At 29.3% G+C, this 20,338-nt stretch overlaps 1 protein-coding gene across 1 annotated transcript in view; it reads right to left on the reverse strand.

The window, feature by feature from the left end:
- LOC111632208 (enhancer of polycomb homolog 1-like) overlaps window positions 1-20,338 on the reverse strand; it is a 185,905-nt gene that overhangs the window by 15,058 nt on the left and 150,509 nt on the right. The window contains exons 8-13 of the mRNA XM_023376587.1: window positions 14,233-14,365; window positions 14,015-14,164; window positions 10,754-10,840; window positions 6,621-6,772; window positions 6,400-6,528; window positions 939-1,384 (exon numbers count right to left, since the gene is read on the reverse strand). Coding sequence (XP_023232355.1) covers window positions 939-1,384; window positions 6,400-6,528; window positions 6,621-6,772; window positions 10,754-10,840; window positions 14,015-14,164; window positions 14,233-14,365 — 1,097 coding nt within the window. The remainder of the gene's footprint in view (window positions 1-938; window positions 1,385-6,399; window positions 6,529-6,620; window positions 6,773-10,753; window positions 10,841-14,014; window positions 14,165-14,232; window positions 14,366-20,338) is intronic.

The raw sequence follows: 20,338 nt of genomic DNA on the forward strand, positions 1-20,338 counted from the left end.
TACCCATTGGAACTCCCCTTTCTCGAAGATAGATTTTGCTGATTGAAGGTGAAGAATGAGGTGTAGCACATTAGATGGGCAAGCTCCAAAACCTGCTTGTGGTATTTAGGTTTGGGTGGAGAGGCTTAGAAGAGAAAATCCCTAAGGGCACAGAAGCACAGTTCCAATTTAATAGAAGGATACATAGCTTCAAAGTCTAAAACTGTAATAAATTCCTGATCCCGTCAGAGCGATATTCTGTAATTTATTGATGAGTTCCTGAGTGTTTGAAACGGTGTAACTATAATCTTTCAAATGGTTTTTGAGGAGCTCATGTAGACCCTTTTCAATAGGTAGGGTTGGAGATCTTGATTTGTCAACAATTGGCCGGATTTGCTTGCCTGGTTTATGGGTTTTAGCATAGCCGAATAGCCACGGTATCTCAGGTGATTGCATGGTAGCATTTCCTAGTTGCAGGTGTTTAGCTAATGATGAGTTGGTGAATCTGATAACTCTATTATGGAGTTGGTCTAAATTGTTTATTAATCTTCATCTAATCTTCATCTATTGTTTATTAATCAAGTAAAGTACTGTGCTCATAATGGAAATCATTAACTTTTCTAAACAAAAATAAACTTTAGAAACTATTCAAAAGACTTGAAATTGAGAGAAATTTTGATGTCTCATCACTACAAATTTATATATAAGGAAAACTAATTTAAAAACTATATTAAAATTCTCAACGTTAAATCAAGAAATTCTTTTGATATAAATCAATTTATATTTTATTCTTATAAAATGTAACATTAATATTGTTAGAACAGTATTCATAAAACAATAATTCACATTATATTACAAAATAAAATAAAATTCCATTGAAACAAATGCAAGTTTTAAAATTTTTTTGAAATTTAAGTAATAAATTAATATAAAATAGATTCAAAAACAGAAAAACTTACTATCTGCTATTGGTCCATTAGTTAATGGTAATTTTCCTGTAATATGTGAGGTAATACTGTTACTGGTCTCTGATGCTGATACTAGTGAATTTAGAAATCCAGGTACATCACTAGTATTGAGCACAGCTGACACAGCAAATTTTGCACTGGCAGAGTCTAAAGTGAAACGTGATGTTGGTTGGGAGGTAAAGGAATGTTCTGAATTATATGAATTATCTGAACTTAGTTCTTCTTGTTTTAACCTTTCTAATTGTTTTCTTTGCATTTCAAAAAGTTCTTCTTGATGACTTTGGAAACTTTCAAAGTCTGTTGGTACACTGTCAAGAGCATTATTTACATCATCTAACTGTCCAACAGGTGAGTGTATCTGTTGATTATTTTCATCTTGTTCATCACTACTAGCAACACTTATTCTTCTAGCTGAAGGCTGTGGTCGAAAATGTAACCTAAATAAATAAAACAATAACTGTCAATTATCATCAAATTTATTATGTTTTATAATTAATTTTTTTTTTCATTTTAGAAAATAACTTGTTATCAAAAATCAGATTTCTATCAATTTATTTTCATACATAGCAATACTATCATATTATTGTTTAAAAAATATATAAATTAAGTAAAAACACCTGGCAAAACACCACTGCCACACTGTTAATTTTTACAAAAACTTTTACAAAAAGAGACTACAACCTTGATAAAGCAAATAAAAATTTGACCAGAATTCATTAAACTGAACTATAAATTATCTTCATAACCCCAAGAAATAATCTTATTTCTAATAATGGTTGCTTTAATATAAACAATAAAAAGTATTACTGTAGAATGTTCCATTTTGAAAAGAATAGATTTTCTTCTCTTAATATGGAAAGACACGTTTGACTTCTAATTGCATAGCAATTCAAACATCAGGTTTCAGCAGACCAATCTACTGTACTCAGAAAATAGAAGTTAAAGCTTAAGGATACCTTTGCATGAAACTGCATCTATTTAAGTTTGCATATTGAGCAGTGCATATAACAATGTCAAGTTTGATACTTTGTGCCAAATTTGGCTCCTGTTCTTTTTACTCTTTTAGTGCCAATAAATATTTTTCACTTTTTCAAACAACCATCAATAGAAAAAAATTACTAATTTCTTTTAGCTTCATTTTAACCACTCTGATATACTGCTCATGCTTAGACTGCAAATACTCTCCTCCTCATTTTGTTTGATTTGAAAATCATTCGAACATTGATTTGTTTTTGTAAATAAGTAACTTTATTTAGTAAATTAATTCAAACTATGTATAATTTGGAGATTTCAATTGCCTATTAAGTCTTAACTCCCTAAATTACACAACCTTGACCTTGATCCTGACAAGTGTTAATATAAATGTTTGATAAAGCAAATTAACTATTGTTCCCCAAGCAATTCATATTAACATAAGTTGACTATAACAGAAAATATCATCCAAATTAGTATTTTGCACAGAATGGCTATTTTTCAAGAATTGATTATTTATGTTAAGCAGAAAATGACTGTATTCATAAATACATATAAATAAATTGAAAGACAATTTTTTTTATATATCTATATAAGTATTATATTATATATAAATTATCTATAGCATAACACAATGTAATAGCTGATATGATCAATCAATTTTATTTTATTTTAATACATTTCTAAAAGTGGATATAAAAGTTGAATTAAGGATAAAAATCATAAAATATCTTATTAATATAGAGAAGCTTTATATTTTTTGAAAGTAAATATGTTACAATGCATAAAACATTTAAAATAATGTTAAAACCATAAATTAAACAAACAGACAATATAAAATTAATTAATTTTTACAAATGATTTTGTTATTACTAAAACCAAATCCAGCAGCACTGTATGATAGCTTAAAATATATAAAAGTCCAAAATGAGTAAAAAATTGATTTAAGAGTGTTAAAGTATTATATATGAAAAATCAATTGTCTGAAAGTCAAAGACTGCCCCACCCCCTTTTTTATAATGTTTCAATAATTTTATTGTTTAATATTACAAATCAAATGCCTGCCCTTGTTTATATTTCATATATAGTCCATTCTAAAATTTTTAAAATATTTTTCAAAAGAATCTAAGGGAGAAAATGATTAAATTGTACAATTTGTAAAGAGCAAATGAAACTGAATAAATTGGAGAGCAGTAAATGTGTGTAAAAAGTAGAATTATAATGAAAAAATTGATACAATTGTTAGAATATAAAATACAGTTGACCCCCTATAACACTGTTGATAATTCCGTTTTATATAAATTCCATGTTGTACGAGTCACTTAGATTTTACAAATACATGTGCCTGGCTGTGAATGGATCACGTATTTGTAAAATCTAAGTGACTCATACAACATGGAATTCATATAAAACAGAATTATCAACAGTGTTATGGGGGAATCAACTGTATTAACCGTGCAATTTTGATGTTTTAATTCTATAAAGTTATTAAAAAACCATAAAACACTATTTAGCATTATTAAAATTTTTAAATTTTAATCCTTAACAAAGAGCAATAGACATACTACAACAAAACATAATTAAATTTCAGTTTAATATTAAAATGGGTTGCATTTTTGAAATGCAGCTCAATATTTTAAAATTTGTAAAATAAAATAATATCTAGAACTAATTTAAAGTTCTGTATTTTGCTTTGAAAATGAACATATGAGGGCTATTTTTTAAATAAAGTCCGTTTTTTAATAAAAAAAAAAAATATTGTAAATATCAGTAAAATATGTTTTTTCCTATATTCTACATACTTTTAGCTACTTTTCTACATAATTTCCATTTTTGTTCAAACATTTGTCATACCACTCAAAAAATTTTTAAATTCCAACTTTAAAAAAATCTGCCGCCAGAACACATTAGGCCATGCTGCTTGTCTTGTATGGCACGACAGAGTTTTCTCAAGGCCACAATAAGCATCAGAATTAATTGTTGTGCCTCTTGGCATAAAATCCACTAACAAAGTCCCTTTCCTGTCCCAAAAGACAGTTGCCATGATCTTTCGTGCTGAAATTGAATAACAGATCATATCTTACAGTCGGCAGGCGACTCAATTTTCTTAAACATTATAAACATCTACAGTTCAGCACACAGACAGATGACACGGAGGCAAATGGCATCTAAACGCGTGCAAAGCATGCTGAAAGCAGATGCTCATGCACACTGCTGCAATCGCGCGTCATTCTCACTCTCATTCACAAATGGACCTTATTTAAAAAATAGCCCTCGTATCATTAAATCCAAGTATGGGGAAGGTTTATATTTAGGAGTCCAACAGGTCAAGCTCACTGAACACAAATAAAACAAACTAACAAAGTATAACAACAACAGATTATTACATTTAATAGTAATAATACAGTTCAATGCAAAACACACATTTAAAACAATTAACACACGTCCCAATACTCGCACATTAAATATATACAAGTAGAACAACTCTAAAAGAACACATGAACAATATTAACAAAAAATAACAATCATCATCCTAAATCCTCCATACAAAAGATGACTCTTCCATGTACAGAAAAAGAACAAGGCCAAACAAATATTTTAAACTTGCACTAGAAAGAAATACAAATCATTTTTCCAAACACACATTTTTTATTAGTTAAAGTTGTTAATTAAGAAAAGTTATCTTTTAGAATAACTGAACTATAAAAATTTAAAATAAGACATTTTGTTATATAAAAATAATTTATCCTGTTATTAATTCCCATATGTAAAACTAATGGCAATCCTCATAATANGGGGTACAATCTAGAGATATGACATGTCATGGGGTACAATCTAGAGATATGACATGTCACGGGGTACGCTAATGAAAAAAGGTTGGGAACCACTGATCTAGCCTATAGAAAATTATCATCATCTAACTATTAAATCATATATATTAAAAACAGACATTAGCATTCTCATATATACATTTCACTCATAATTTTACTTAAAATCTTAACTATAAACAGGGTTCCTATTTAAATTTTTGTTTTTAATTTCCATCTCCAATTTTTTAGCTGGTTATTTTTTCTAATTAACAGCTATATATTTTTTATAATCGACAAATTAGTAAAATTAAAATAAGAAAGACAGAATTAAAGCATTTCTTTTCTACATAAAACTAAAATGTTTTATTAAATAAAAATAATTTATCCTGTTATTAATTCCCATATGTAAAACTAATGGCAATCCTCATAATAATAATAATAATATGTAACACTGTACAATAAAATTATTGAAGCTATAAAAAATATAGGCAGCCTTAGGCTTTCAGATAATCAGAATATTTCTAAAATAAAAATGTAAAGCTAATATTACCACCATGGGCAAATGCGGCTGTTGCTTAAAGTGTTCATTTCTGCTTTTTTATTACTATTTTTACAATTTTATTTCCACAATTTTGTGAAAATATGTTTATTAAAAAAATTCAACATTTGTTTTATATAATATTTATATCTATACTAATATTATAAAGATGTTTGTAATATGTTTGTATGTATGTTAGTTTGTATGCAGCAGGTAATCTCCGAAACTACTCATCCGATTTCAAAAATTCTTTCACCAATATTTAGAATGGAACTTCAGGGTGGACACAGGCTATATATTATTCCGTTAAACATGGGGGATGGACAGTTCTTTACGGTAAGCCTTACGGAAAAGGTTACCGTAAAGAACTCTGCTTCTATTTATACCATTTTAGATGCAGTTTTTTCCGTTTTTGATTGCGTTTTAATAGAGTACGTCAACAGAATGTACACTAAGAAGGGATTTTTCGANTTTAAAGGATCTCTAATATTTAACTAAAATGACTTCTACAATTATATAAGCATTTTTCCACACTAATCAAAAACAAATATTTTATTTTAAAAAATGATAATAGGCATTATAACTAAAATATTTTAAGATAACTGGAACTTAAAATGTAGTTATACCAAGCATGTTTCAGATTGTAAAACTATTTAAATTTACATCTACTAATTTAAGCTGATAAGTTGTTGATTTTTCTGAATTTTGTATATAAAATACAGAAAACCAAATATTTACATGTATATTTATTAAAAAACATTATTTATTATTTATGATTATCTAATAATTACAAACTTTTAAGAAATAAATCTGAAATTTTAATATATTTCTATGTTGCACAATTTCTTGTTTATGTATACTCTCCTGAATCTAACATTTACCTAACATTAAGTTAATATTTCACTAATTTTAAAATATAATTTAAGTGTTAATCTGTGCTAAGATTCTTAATGTTAGCACAGATTTACACTTTATCTATCTTTATTTAATTTGTAAGAGAAAAATATAAGATAACACTAATTTTTGAAAAGTTAGGTAAACCACATACTTTTAAGTATTAAAATTTCTACAATGTCCAGAACTACATTTCATTGAAAAAAATTTTTTGCTTCATTTTAAAGAATATATTTACCAGTCATTCTTTATTTCTGTTAAGAAATCATTTGAACATGGTAGACCATTTGGTAAAGAAGGTGGTATACTAAAGTCTAAAATAGGCCATAAATCATCTGCAGGTGTCCAAGCTCTGTCCAGCAGAAGTCTATAAAATTGAAATTATTTAAATGTAATTAAAATAAAATAATAAATAAATGAAATACGTATATAAAAATATTTTATAATGTTTTAATTCACCTTCCACCTCTTCCTATCCTCCTCCTTGCAAATCCTATACATCTAGTCTGTGGTTCTGATAATGATGTCAAATTATACCTATACCGAGGATCACTAAGCCCACCATCATCTGGACTACACCATGGCCAATTCCCAAGACGATCTATTAAAGGCTATAAATATAAGGTATAATTTATTATACAGTACTATCATGTAGATTAGTATATGTAATAGCTATCATTTTTAACAGTATAAAATTTTTCATGGCAAATTCAATAAATAAGGTTAGAAGCATCACTAAAAAAATTAACATAGTGTACAAGATTGAGACTAATAATATTGAAAAAGTAATCAGTAATGCAGCTCTGTACCAATAGTTGCCTCTGCGAGGTGGCATTTGAGTTCACTATGTGGTTTACAATATGGTGTTATCCTATATCAAACTGCATCAGAATCAAACAGTGAGCTGTTATATGATTTTTGAAAGCCAAAGGCATTACATTTATGAATTATTAAGATCTATTGCAGATATATGCACAATGTGAAAAGTAGTGTGCTGCTACAAAAAACTTGCAAGTGGGTTCAAAAGTTCAAGAAAGGCTGAACAAACATAGATGATGAGCTGCATAGACTTTTGAACCCAAGCTTTTTGAAATAACATGCATTACTCTCCACATTGTGTATACATCCTATGATGGATCTCACTATGTCTAATCCCTTTGACTGTCAAAAATCAAATAATAGTATACTGTTTGATTCTAGTGCAGTTTGATATGGGTAATACCATTTTGTAAACCACATAGTGGATGCAAAATGCCACTTCACAGGGACTACTATTGGTACAGGGCTGCATTACTGTATACTCTTTCATTATTAGTCTCAATCTTGTACGCTAAAATATTTTTTAACAGCACTGTTAACCTTATTAAATGAAGCCGCCTTGTAACATTCAAATAATTATTGTTCATCTATAATATAAAAATAAATTATTACTTAATTAGTTAAAACTTTGGCTAATTTTATAAATTCAGATTTTTTAAAATAGTAAAACTAACAAGAAAATAATATATTAAAATTCTTTAAATCTAACTAAAAATGCAATATTTAATATATGACTCATATTTATATGAAATTATAGCATGACTGAGCTGAGTTAATGTAAGAAAATAATTGCTAACAAAAAATTTGAATTAATGCAAAGCAAGCTTACTGACTCTTTTCATTATGAGTGTGAGAGCAATTTTAATAAACTTTGATCAATTTGATATTTGATCCAACTTTGAATAATATAATATTCAAAATGTGAGCATTTAAACTATATTCATGCTTTAAATAACATTTAATTTAGTTACATATATACATATATGAAGATCATAGGCCTGATTTTGCACTAAGTTAAGGAAATTCTTAAGCCTATTTTGCCGTTGCAACTGTTAAAAAAACATTGCACAGTAAACAGATTGAATATCACCTTTATTAGCAACAAATGTTCAAGAATTATAACAATTAAGTGTTAAATTAAACAACCTATTGTAAATAGAAGCAATTGTACAAGTTTTGAGCCTAATATGGTAATAGCAGCTCCATAAAAGGGCATCATAATGTCATCAACAGTTCAGCTATGACCCAACTCCTGCAAAATCAACCTTCGTCTCCAACAATATCCAATCACCTAATGTGTTTTCCCAGGATAAATCGGATAAAAATAAGGCTGGAACTCGAGTCAGAGTGGACATTTTCCTAGAGCATAGACGAGGTCTACCCACCAGTTACCTGTTGGCCATACTCAGTGGACACCGGTGGACCGCACAAGATGCCATAGCAAGGCAAACATCTCCAGCCACCAAGTTCTCAGCAGACATCTTCCAGGCCATAGAAGACGACAGCCAGACTTGATGCCCATATCCAAATGGACATCCCCAAATGCCATAGCCAGTTTGACACATCCCAAGACACCATACAGAACAGAAGCCACCCAAGGCTCCAACCTAGCAGTGGCCAATACAACTCTCCACATCTCTATAAAGACCAACAATGACCCAAATGCTCCAGGGAATCATCAAATCAGTTATCTATCAGAGGTAAATGTTTAATTCATATGTAAACTCACTCTCTCTTGATCAAAATACCAGGTGTATAAGCTTAAATCCGCTGTTTGCTAATAGATGGCGTAAGCGAGTGTATTAAGTTACCATGACGACGCCATATTGTTTTTTTGATGATTTTGACGTCTGTCAACATTAATCAGTGCACATCATCAGATATTTCATACAACAACATATATATATTTTTTTGTAATCATGTCTGTCTACTTTTGTGCCAGAAAAACAGCATATGCGGCAAGCTTTGCTTTTCTGCTTTAATTTGAAGAAATTGGCTGCCGAAGCACATCAAATGCTTGTGGAGGCTTATGGAGACAGAGCTTTATCGGAAACCATGTGCAGAGATTGGTTTCGTCAGTTCAAAGAGGGAAATTTTTACCTGAGTGACAAGAAGCGTGAAAATCGGCCCAGGAAGGTTGAGGACCATCAACTGCAGGCTCTTTTGGATGAGGACGATACCCAATTGCAAAAAATGCTTGCCGAGCAATTGGGTGTTACTCAACCAGCCATTTCCATGCGTCTACGTGCCATGGGAAAGATTCAGAAGATCGGAAAATGGGTGCTGCATGAATTGAACGATAGGCAGATGGAGCGATGCCAAAACACATGCAAAATCTTGCTCGCCAGATGAAAAAGAAAGTTGTTTCTGCATTGGATTGTAACTGGCGATGAGAAATTGATATATTTTGAGAATCCTAAATGCAAAAAATCATGGGTTGAACCAGGCAAACCATCAACATCTTTCCCAAGACCAAATCGCTTTGGATGGAAGACAATGCTGTGCGTTTGGTGGGATCAGCAGGGTATTGTCTACTATGAGCTGTTGAAACCTGGTGAAACTGTCAATGCTCACTACTACCACCAACAACTGATCAAATTGCACTGTGCTCTGCGTGAAAAAAGGCTGGATTATCAGCAAAGACACGACAAGCTGATTTTCCTCCATGACAATGCACCATCACATGTGTCAACATTGGTCCGAAACTACTTGGAGACACTCAACTGGGAGGTGCTACCCCATCCCGCTTATTCACCAGACCCGGCCCCTTCCAACTATCACCTCTTTTCATCGATGGGCCACGCGCTTGCTGAGCGGCACTTCGATTCTTACGAAGACGTCCGAAAATGGTTTGATGAGTGGTTTGCCTCGAAAGAGAAGAAATTTTTTTGGCATGGTATCCACACATTGCCCAAGAGATGGAACAAATGTGTCACTAGTGAGGGAAAGTACTTTGAATAAATTTGTTTTTGCTTTCTAAGAAAAAAACGTGTGTTTTTCTGATTAAAAAACAGCAGATTTAAGCTTATACACCTATGTATATAGAAATGTAAAAACGGGATTTTGGCCTGAGTGACATACTCGGTCATTTAGTAACAATTTAGATGTGTAGCTTTAATAGTGTATTCGGTAGTATATCATAACCTAAGATTTAGCTAGATATTAAATGCATGTTATTTTTGTTTATAAACCTGACTACCTGTCATTTCACTGAACTACTCGACGTACCCACTGCACTTCCACTCAACCATTTAAGACCCTTCTATTAAGCCATCTGACGACAATGTAAGCAGTTTTCACCAACCGTTGCCAACTAAGAGGTTTTTAGAGAACCACTTGCCCTATAATCCCCCGGTTTCTCACATATGTATGTAAGTTTATTATATCACCACATCTAAAAAATAAATCTAAATGGTGTAAAGAACTAGAATTTTCAAAATTTGAAATCATCTTTATTGACTTTATATGAAAGAAATATATGTAGATGATAACAATGTAATATAAAGTTACTATTGAAAAGAAGTAATGTTTAATATATCTGTATGAATGCACTTTATCAAATTGGAAATTGAAAGTATCTCAATCAGAAGTTAAATGAACATCTACAGAAAAAATCTGTTGTTATAGAAATAACTAGATACATAACTGAACAAATTGAAAATCTTTGATGTAAATTCCTGAAGATCATTATAAAGCAGACATTTCTAAAACTAATCAAGCTTAAGTAATGTATAGACGCACAAATAAACACACAATTAAATTCAAAAACTTACTCCATGATAATCACAATACTTCTTCCTTCGAAAGGCATAAGGTCCATCTGGATCATTATCATCTTCTGGATCAGATGGTGATGTTACCTATTAAAATTTATAGAATGCCTCAATGCATATTCTTAATAAAATAAAACATGGAAATAAAATAATTATACTGTTCGAATGATTTTTATAATTAATATTACTTCTATAATATTTTATATAAATGACATTCATATTTAAGAAATATGATTCCTGACAATTATTGAGTGCTCCAAATCAATTGTTCTCAACCAGGGTCCATGTAACATTACTGGGGGTCCACAGAAAAAAACTAATGAATGGGGGTTCAGAGTGATATTTTAGTGGTCTAATGATAATTCTACTTCAGAACAAATTGTTTTACTGACTTACTGAATTAAATTTCTACAGTATGTATATTGTCAATTTCTTTATTACTCATTTCTTGCATAAGGGTTAAAATATAAATTATTTAAAATATTGAATACATATACAACATATATATCTCATTGACAAACATCAAAGAGATATATATATATATATATATATTATTTACTATTTCTTTTTTTTTGGATACAATTTCTTTCCTTTTTTATTAGTGAAAAATATAAGGTTTTTTCCCCTGTACAATGTCTATGGGGGTCTACAAAAAAAATTAAAAGAAAAAGGGGTCTATGAGTAAAAAAAGGTTGAGAACCATTGCTCTAAATAATTATAGTAATATTAAACATATAAAAATTTTTTCAGCCAATCAAAAATGTGTCAATTTTTTAATTTTTTAAACATATAATCTGCAGTTCATTTTTCAAAACACATTATTTTTAAAAATATAACATAAACTTGTAAATTATTTAAAAATTGTTGATTATATTACCATCATCATGATGATTATGGTAATATAATCATCCTGGTAGGTATATTAAATACTTGGATTGGATGTCACGCCAACAGTTGTGTTAATTCAATTAGAAACTTCAGACTAGGAGACGTTAAAGAGAATTAAAGGAATAATTTAATCTTATTAGTGCTTTCAACATAAATGTATAAGTCGTCCTCAGGCAATTTGAAACAGGAAACAGAATTTGAAGGGAACATTTAAATTTAAGCATTAACGATATTATCCATTTTAGAACATAATTATTAAAGCAAATAAATTTCAAATTTCAGAATTAAAAACTTTAAAATTGGCATGCATGCACCTTAAAACAAATAACAACCGATTGGAATGGCTAATAAGATCATTCAAACTAAAAAACATTTTGTAACTGCATNTAACGGAGGATAGGTTTGTAGCAAAACATTTTAAATAATTCGGTAAAACAAATTTTTATAATGAGTCCATTATTTTTAAAAATATAACATAAACTTGTAAATTATTTAAAAATTGTTGATTATATTACCATCATCATGATGATTATGGTAATATAATCATCCTGGTAGGTATATTAAATACTTGGATTGGATGTCACGCCAACAGTTGTGTTAATTCAATTAGAAACTTCAGACTAGGAGACGTTAAAGAGAATTAAAGGAATAATTTAATCTTATTAGTGCTTTCAACATAAATGTATAAGTCGTCCTCAGGCAATTTGAAACAGGAAACAGAATTTGAAGGGAACATTTAAATTTAAGCATTAACGATATTATCCATTTTAGAACATAATTATTAAAGCAAATAAATTTCAAATTTCAGAATTAAAAACTTTAAAATTGGCATGCATGCACCTTAAAACAAATAACAACCGATTGGAATGGCTAATAAGATCATTCAAACTAAAAAACATTTTGTAACTGCATAAAATTGGCATGCATGCACCTCAACATACATAACATAAAAGCCAATTAGAATGGCTATTGAGTACAAGTAAATTTTAGACTTTAAATTAAAAACATTTTGTAAAGACATATAAAAGCTGGCATGCATGTACCTTAACAAACATAGCATAGAAGCCAATTGGAATAGAACCATAAGTGCAAGTTTAGATTAAAATTTAAATATAAAAACATGGGAATAATTTAAAAGTATACATAAAATGTATATACAGTATAACATTGATTATCCGACTCAATTGGGGACTGGGGTTGGTCAGATAACTGAAAAAAACAGATAACTGAAAAGTATGAAAAAATATATTAATAGTATAGTATATTAGTATATCCCATGTAATTAGTATATCACTATTAACCTACTTTGCGTTGAATTTTGATCAATGTTAAGCCTAACAAATATTTTTAAAAAATAATAATCGTTGCTATTGTATCATTAAAAATTATTTTATTGCTCACAAAACAAACAACCACTCATAATTAGAAAGTTAAGCCTCGTTTAAATACTGGCATCCCTTTCATGGTCGAGCCAGCTAAAACACCAAAAATTAAACAAAAATAATATTAAACTAGCCAAATACTGTAGCGCCACATCACTAGCGGACATTTGAATTTGCCGACTAGAATGCGGTCGGTTAATCGATGTGATGGTTGATCGGGAGTCGGATAATCGATGCTCTACTGTAATATGTAATATAATATAATTCAAGCCAATGTTAAATAAATTAACATTGGTTTGAATTAATAAATTAAAAAGGATTTTCTGATCAGAACAAATCTGGTATAAAAATAATGTTTCTAAACAACATTTTAAATAATTCTTTACTATGCTATTAAAGAATATTGAACATATTAAAAAAAAATCTGTAATCTGAGAAAATCTTATTTTAAATATTATAGCATTTAACATGATAATTTAGTTCTTAATAGATACAGTTTTATGGTAAAATAATTTACTTAAAGAAGTTGAAACTTCAATTTTGTTTGAATCAGAATAATAAATTGACTATTCTATTAACTACACTTTACTAACCTTTAACATGCAGTCTATTTTATTAAAGTAATCTAACATTTTTAGTCAATTAATTGACCTTCATCAGGATCCGAATTATACAAAACCGATTATAAGTTCTATAATTGGTTTTGTTCATCATAAATCGAAAAAATTGTTTGATCCTGATAAAGGTCAATTAATTGACCAAAAATGTTAGATTACTTTAATAAAATAGACTGCATGTTAAAGGTTAGTAAAGTGTAGTTATTTTTGAAAGTGCTGTTTGAGAAGAGTCTATTAATTAATTTGGTACAAATTTAAAATCAAAAATTGAGAATCTTTTAAAAAATGTTATGAATTATATAATATAAAAATATAAATATAGACCAAATGAAACTAAATTTAAATTTTAAATTGCAATTGCTAAACATATTTACTAATGAAAGTCTTTCATCTTCAGAACTAATATCAGGATATCCAGAATCTACTTCAGTACGTGACACTGATTGTTGTTGTCTAAGTGATGTAGAATCTTGTTTATGCTTTCTTTTTGTATATTCTCTTTTCTTCCTCTGTGTTCCTTCATCCTAGTTGAAAAAATTAATTTAATATATTTCACATACAAAAACATTGTAATAATCAATATATTTCATACTTTATGTTTAGATACCCGTGTTTCTTGTTTCATAACTCCTTGATTATTATTTACAGGAACATAGGCTGGCTTAGTATGTTTTATAGTTGATACTTCAGAGAGAATTTGCCCACTAAAATCTCCAGCTTGATACCTAAACAAGTATTTCCATTATATAAACATCAATACTAATAATGAGTTTATTTTAATTATTATTTAACATACAAGGAATTAATAACTGAATGGAGTCATATCAAATTCATATTATGACTTCAAGGCAGTGGTTCTCAACCAGTATTCTGAAAACTTGTCTTAAGTATTCAACCAAAATACATTTTTAAGTTTTTATTTTAAATTTATATTCAATGTACTACAGCATGTTACTAAGCACAATCAACAAAACCTTAAACATCCAGTCAAATTTTAATGTAAAAATTGACAAATGTTTTCAATCTTAAACAAGATTTACATCAGATCAATGAGAATATTCTAAAATGGAATAAGCAGATTCCAATTTAAATATCCTCGTTGTGCTTAGTAATTTGATCCAGTTATTGAGAAGAAGGTAATTTTGTGTAGAATATTACTTTATTTGGTAGACAATCCCATGTTCATGATTTTATTCAATAAAATGAAGTTTATTAGTTTATTGCTTCATTGTTTTGAGAAAATAGTAAACATGAATTTCTCATCAATTTTTATATATATTGATGCTAATACTCTCAAATATATGAATAGTTGAGAACCACTGACTTAATGTCTTTCTGTCTCATTTGATGACAAGTTCAAACACATCATTATCATTAGTCCTATGAAACCAGACTCTAAAATAAAATACAGTAGAACCCCTCTAATCCGTCACCTTTGGGACTAGGGGTATGGTCGGAACGCAAAAAAGGTCAGATTATCAGAAAAAAGTAAAATAAACAATCTTTCCCTTTGTCCAGTCTTTGTAGCACTGCTAATTTTTCATTTAATGAAAGAGTAACGTGTTTATGTTTCACTCCTGACATGTTGAAAACACACACAAAACTGTACATGTACACACAATGTAAAACATATACTGTAACGAACACAGAAAAACACCACGGACAGTGAGTCACTGATGAGTCGAGACAAGTTTATCGACTCCGACCACGGTTGGATTAACCGTTGGATTAACCGGTTGGATTAACCGGAGTGACGGACTAGCCGAGGGCAGACTAGAGGGTTTCTACTGTATATGCATTTTTCAATTTTAGATTATTTAATATTAATTTGTATAAATATGAGACATTTTGTCAGAGAAATATTAATCTGTTAATACTTATATATTTGTAGGTTCAATTAGAATCTGGGGCTGTATTCTGGTCATCGTCTCTCATCTTTCATCTCTCATAGCTGATTGGCTAATAATTTGTTTATGTCTCAAGAGATCATCGTGTCTCTCCAAATGAGATTCTGGACAACTTTTTCTCTTGAAGATTCTTGAGTTTCTCAGAAACGAGTGGATAGTTGTTTTTTGAACTGTCTTTCATCTTTTGCCTCAATTTTGTTATATCCAATATGGACAACTGGATGCTACTTGCACTGTACAATCATATTAGAGAACATTCTCTATCTTGGGAAAGAATATTTTGAGAGAGAAAATGCTTCTGATTTTTTTCAGTGCCTACTCGGAAACACCACTGATTTCATTTTTTTTTAATTATCCTACATTAATTACTGAACTATTAAATATGATTTTAATCTTAATTAGAAAGTTAAGGAGCAATTAGATGGGATTATTTCGAAAAACATCTAAGTATGCATGCTTTTCTAACTTAGGTTATTAAAATTTTTATTTGTTAAGAGACAAATTGACATTACAATCTGTAAAAACATTATAAAACAAAAAACAACTTTGTCAAAATTATGTGCTTTATTTGAACGCGAGCTTTCCTTGCCATATGATCTATAATTATGTACTCTGCATTTTTGAAAATTTTACAATTTCATTGGTTAAAAATCTATACCTCGTTGTGCACACAGATAACCCGAACATGTATAATCAACCTATTAGAATTGTGACATCATCAATGAAGATGAAATCGTTAAAAGTGACCAGAATCGCCACTGTCTCTGAGAGGCTAATTTCATTTCTTATTTTGACGTCATTCATCCTTGAAAGAAGAGATGAGAATACAGCTCCTGATCTCTTTTCAAAATATATCTTACTTTATTTGTTTATTATTATTCATAATAAAAATGTTCATAGAAAAAATTCAGTTAATAAAATTATTACTATTGTGTCATACATTTGAATCAGTCAATTAATATGTCAATATTATTACTACTTTTATTGTAATTTTATCATCATCTATATAATCTAACTAGCAGACCCGTCACGCGTTGTTGTGGCTCAAAATATATTTATTACTAGCTTACCCGTCGTGCATTGCTGCGATCTCAGAAGAAAGGAAATTCAAGCAAACTCGTTATGATAAAATTCAATTTATATATTATTATTTTTACTGAAACTTATTATTATTATTCATTTTCATCGGAAAAACATTTCAAAGTGTCATTTCAATTCTATTTATTTATTGGAGTGTTTGTGGATACACGATATTTTTTGTTTTTCCGTCTGGTGCGTACATGAATAAATCAGAAGGTTTTTCGACGCGTGAGCCGGCCACATACAGTTGTCCATGCGAGAAGCATGGATTCTCCAAATTTAGCCCACACACTCGCTGCGATTGTCAGAAGTGCGATATTCCCCATTTTTATATATATTTTTAAATCCTTTATAATTTTAATTATTTAATTGCTCCTTCCTCTCTTCCTTGGCATGTTGTGAAATTTCTGATAGTTGGATAATAAACCGTTTTATTGTAATTTGTCTTTTTAAATTATTAGATGATATTAAAATTTGGAAAAGGGGATCCCTAGATCGGTAAAATAGGCAAATTTCCTTCTACAACTTCGGTTGTTGTTTGGTATACAGTTAAAGTTTTAACAAAGTTTGAGCGAATACGTAATTAGCAAAAAAAAGTTGAAATAAAGTGATTAAACAAACATTATTACGAATATCGTAAATAACAGTTCACAAATGCACATATAGAAATATTTTTTGAAGGGGGAAATGGTCTTCACAATTTGAAATCGATCGAGCACACTGTGCTCGAATGCTCGTGTAAACGCACGCCGTCTATCATAGGATAAATGTACTATGCCAGAAACCTTTGCGGGAGTGTATTAAAAAACTTCCCAAAGTTTTATGGCAATCGTACTATGCCACAAACCTTCGCCGGAGTATATTAAACAACTTCCTAAAGTTTCACGGCAATCGGATAAACAGTGTGGTAATGCATGAAGGACAGACAGACACAGACACAGACACACACACACATTCATTTTTATATATATAGATGATTAAAAAAAATTCACAAAATTTTTTGTTGTTATATTTTATTTTATACATATCTTGGTATTATAAATTTAAATTATAAATCTATTTTGAATGTCAAAATAATACTCTAAGTGAATCTTTGAAATATTCTAGTTTTTAGTAAAAATTATTTGATATTTTAAAGAAATAGAATAAATTTGAAATCAAACAAAGTACTAATTTTGGAAGGCTTTAAGTGGAATAATATTTAAAGGATCTCTAATATTTAACTAAAATGACTTCTACAATTATGAAAGCATTTTTCCACACTAATCAAAAACAAATATTTTATTTTAAAAAATGATAATAGGCATTATAACTAAAATATTTTAAGATAACTGGAACTTAAAATGTAGTTATACCAAGCATGTTTCAGATTGTAAAACTATTTAAATTTACATCTACTAATTTAAGCTGATAAGTTGTTGATTTTTCTGAATTTTGTATATAAAATACAGAAAACCAAATATTTACATGTATATTTATTAAAAAACATTATTTATTATTTATGATTATCTAATAATTACAAACTTTTAAGAAATAAATAATTATAAATTTACAGATCAATTTGAGGAATCCTATAGTCATAGCTCTAAGCAGTAAGCAGCCATATAGTTATAGGTTAAATACAGTTCTGGTAAGAATCACATGCTGATGACTATTTGTAATTACAATTTTAAATCAAACTATTATTTGAATCATTATTAAAACATAATAGAAAAAAACGTAAAAATTCTGAAATGTGATCTATCTAGTTAAAACTGCTAAAATTTTAAATGCTAGAAATAAGATCATCACATTCCTTTATGTTAAATTCTAGAACCAAACATTCTAAAATGTTTATAATAGCTTTCTAACTGATCTAACATCAAAGAAGCTAACATCTCAAAAACAATTTTTCATTTTTTGAAATTATCTTCTTAACAAGTAAGCTATTACAAATCACAATAAAAATGCTTCATGGGAACAGAAAATATAAGAAAAATGTTCAGGCACTTTTGAGTACTGAAAATTCATCATCAGGAACAAATAATCTTAAATGGAATATAAGAAATTCTAAATGGAAAAATATTAATTACATGTAAATGTATAAGATTTGTACATTTATTCATGTTGAATTTTTTGTAACATAAAAACAGATTTGAATATGTTCAATTATTTTAAATAAATAAATGTATATGTATGTATATATATACTGCTGTAATGAAACATTTTTGTTGTAAAAAAGTTACAACAAATTTTTTAATTGTTTTTATAAATTGTCAATTACATTTATATTTTGATTAAGTAAAATAGGTATAGCTCTATGATTATACATTGTATTCCAGTCTTAATATCTTACTATATTTAAGAAAACACTAGTCTAATTACAATAAAACTTGCTACCATATTTATCACATGATAAAATGTTTCATTTGAAATTAGACTAGTGTTTAACACAGGGCTTTGGAGCGGAGCTGGAGCTGGAGCATGGAGCAGGTGGAGCAATGGATTTTTACTCGGAGAAGGAGCAAAGCCAGAGCACGGAAATTTGTAGTGCTCCACTGCTCTGATATATATATTTATTTAATATTTGAAACGATGAGAATGGAAGTGGCATAAGTTGTAATATTTACAAATGTTAAGAATACAATAATTGAACTAAAAAGAAAGGTAATCACACGCACAGATAAATTTTATATCCATTCCACATATGTCCCATGTGAAAGGTGGGAACCTCTCTCTCCAGTCTCCACTATCCCCTGACCAAGCTATTCCTTCCCCTTCACGACTCCCCAGTTCTCTGAATTCTTAACGATCGCAGATGTGGAGTTAATGGGGAGGGGTGCTAATGAGTAGCAGATTTTAAACTCTGTTTACAAGTGGTTTTAGTCATTAGCACTTTACTAGAAATTCAACACTAGGAGCAGCACTAATATTCATTTCTTACATTTGATTTTGAGTGTGACAGTCGTTCATTTCTGTTCACAATCAGTTTATTATAATCATATATCATATTTTATAATTTGTTTGCAGAGGTAAGATTATTATTATTATTATTATTATTATTATTTGGTTATTTTTGTATGCACGAATTGTTTATATGCATAATTTCTCAATTAATAACACTTAAATATTTGATTATTTAAGCCATGGTGTCAAACCAAAATTTAAAACCATCACCCATGATAGACAGTCAGAAGAATTTACAGAAGAAAAGCTTACAGAAGAAAAGCTTAACGCCTTAAGTTCTTCGTCCGAGTTAACTCGGGCAAGCTACATAGCCTTACATAAAACTCGGTCCTTTCAGTCCCCCAAAAAATTTTTGTTTTTTTTTGAATTTTTCGAAAGTTTTTTAAGTCCCCAATTTTTTTTCAAAAATTTTTACCCGTGCAAAAAAATTTTATCGCGATTTTAATTAGCCTTTGATAAGGCTCGATCAAGGCTTAATTGTTTTTTAATGGGATTTTTTATCAAAATTAATTAAGCATTCTAAAGTTGTAGTGCATGGATTTTTCTTTGGTAAAGTTATTTAAAGCTGCTTTCTAATGTCAAAAACCACCTCCAATAGTTTTTTTAATTTTTTTAATTAATAGATTTTATTATATACACGTTTAATTAAGTCGGGGGGGTCAGAAATCGCAATTAAAATTTGAATTTTTTAAAAATATTTAAAAATATATGGGGAGATAGAGCTCACTCTACTTTAAACCCTTGTCCTCCCGAGACGTATATGAG

The sequence above is a fragment of the Centruroides sculpturatus genome, unplaced genomic scaffold (assembly GCF_000671375.1).
Source record: "Centruroides sculpturatus isolate CEXI.00-Female unplaced genomic scaffold, Cexi_2.0 scaffold407, whole genome shotgun sequence".
Lineage (NCBI taxonomy): Eukaryota > Metazoa > Arthropoda > Arachnida > Scorpiones > Buthidae > Centruroides > Centruroides sculpturatus.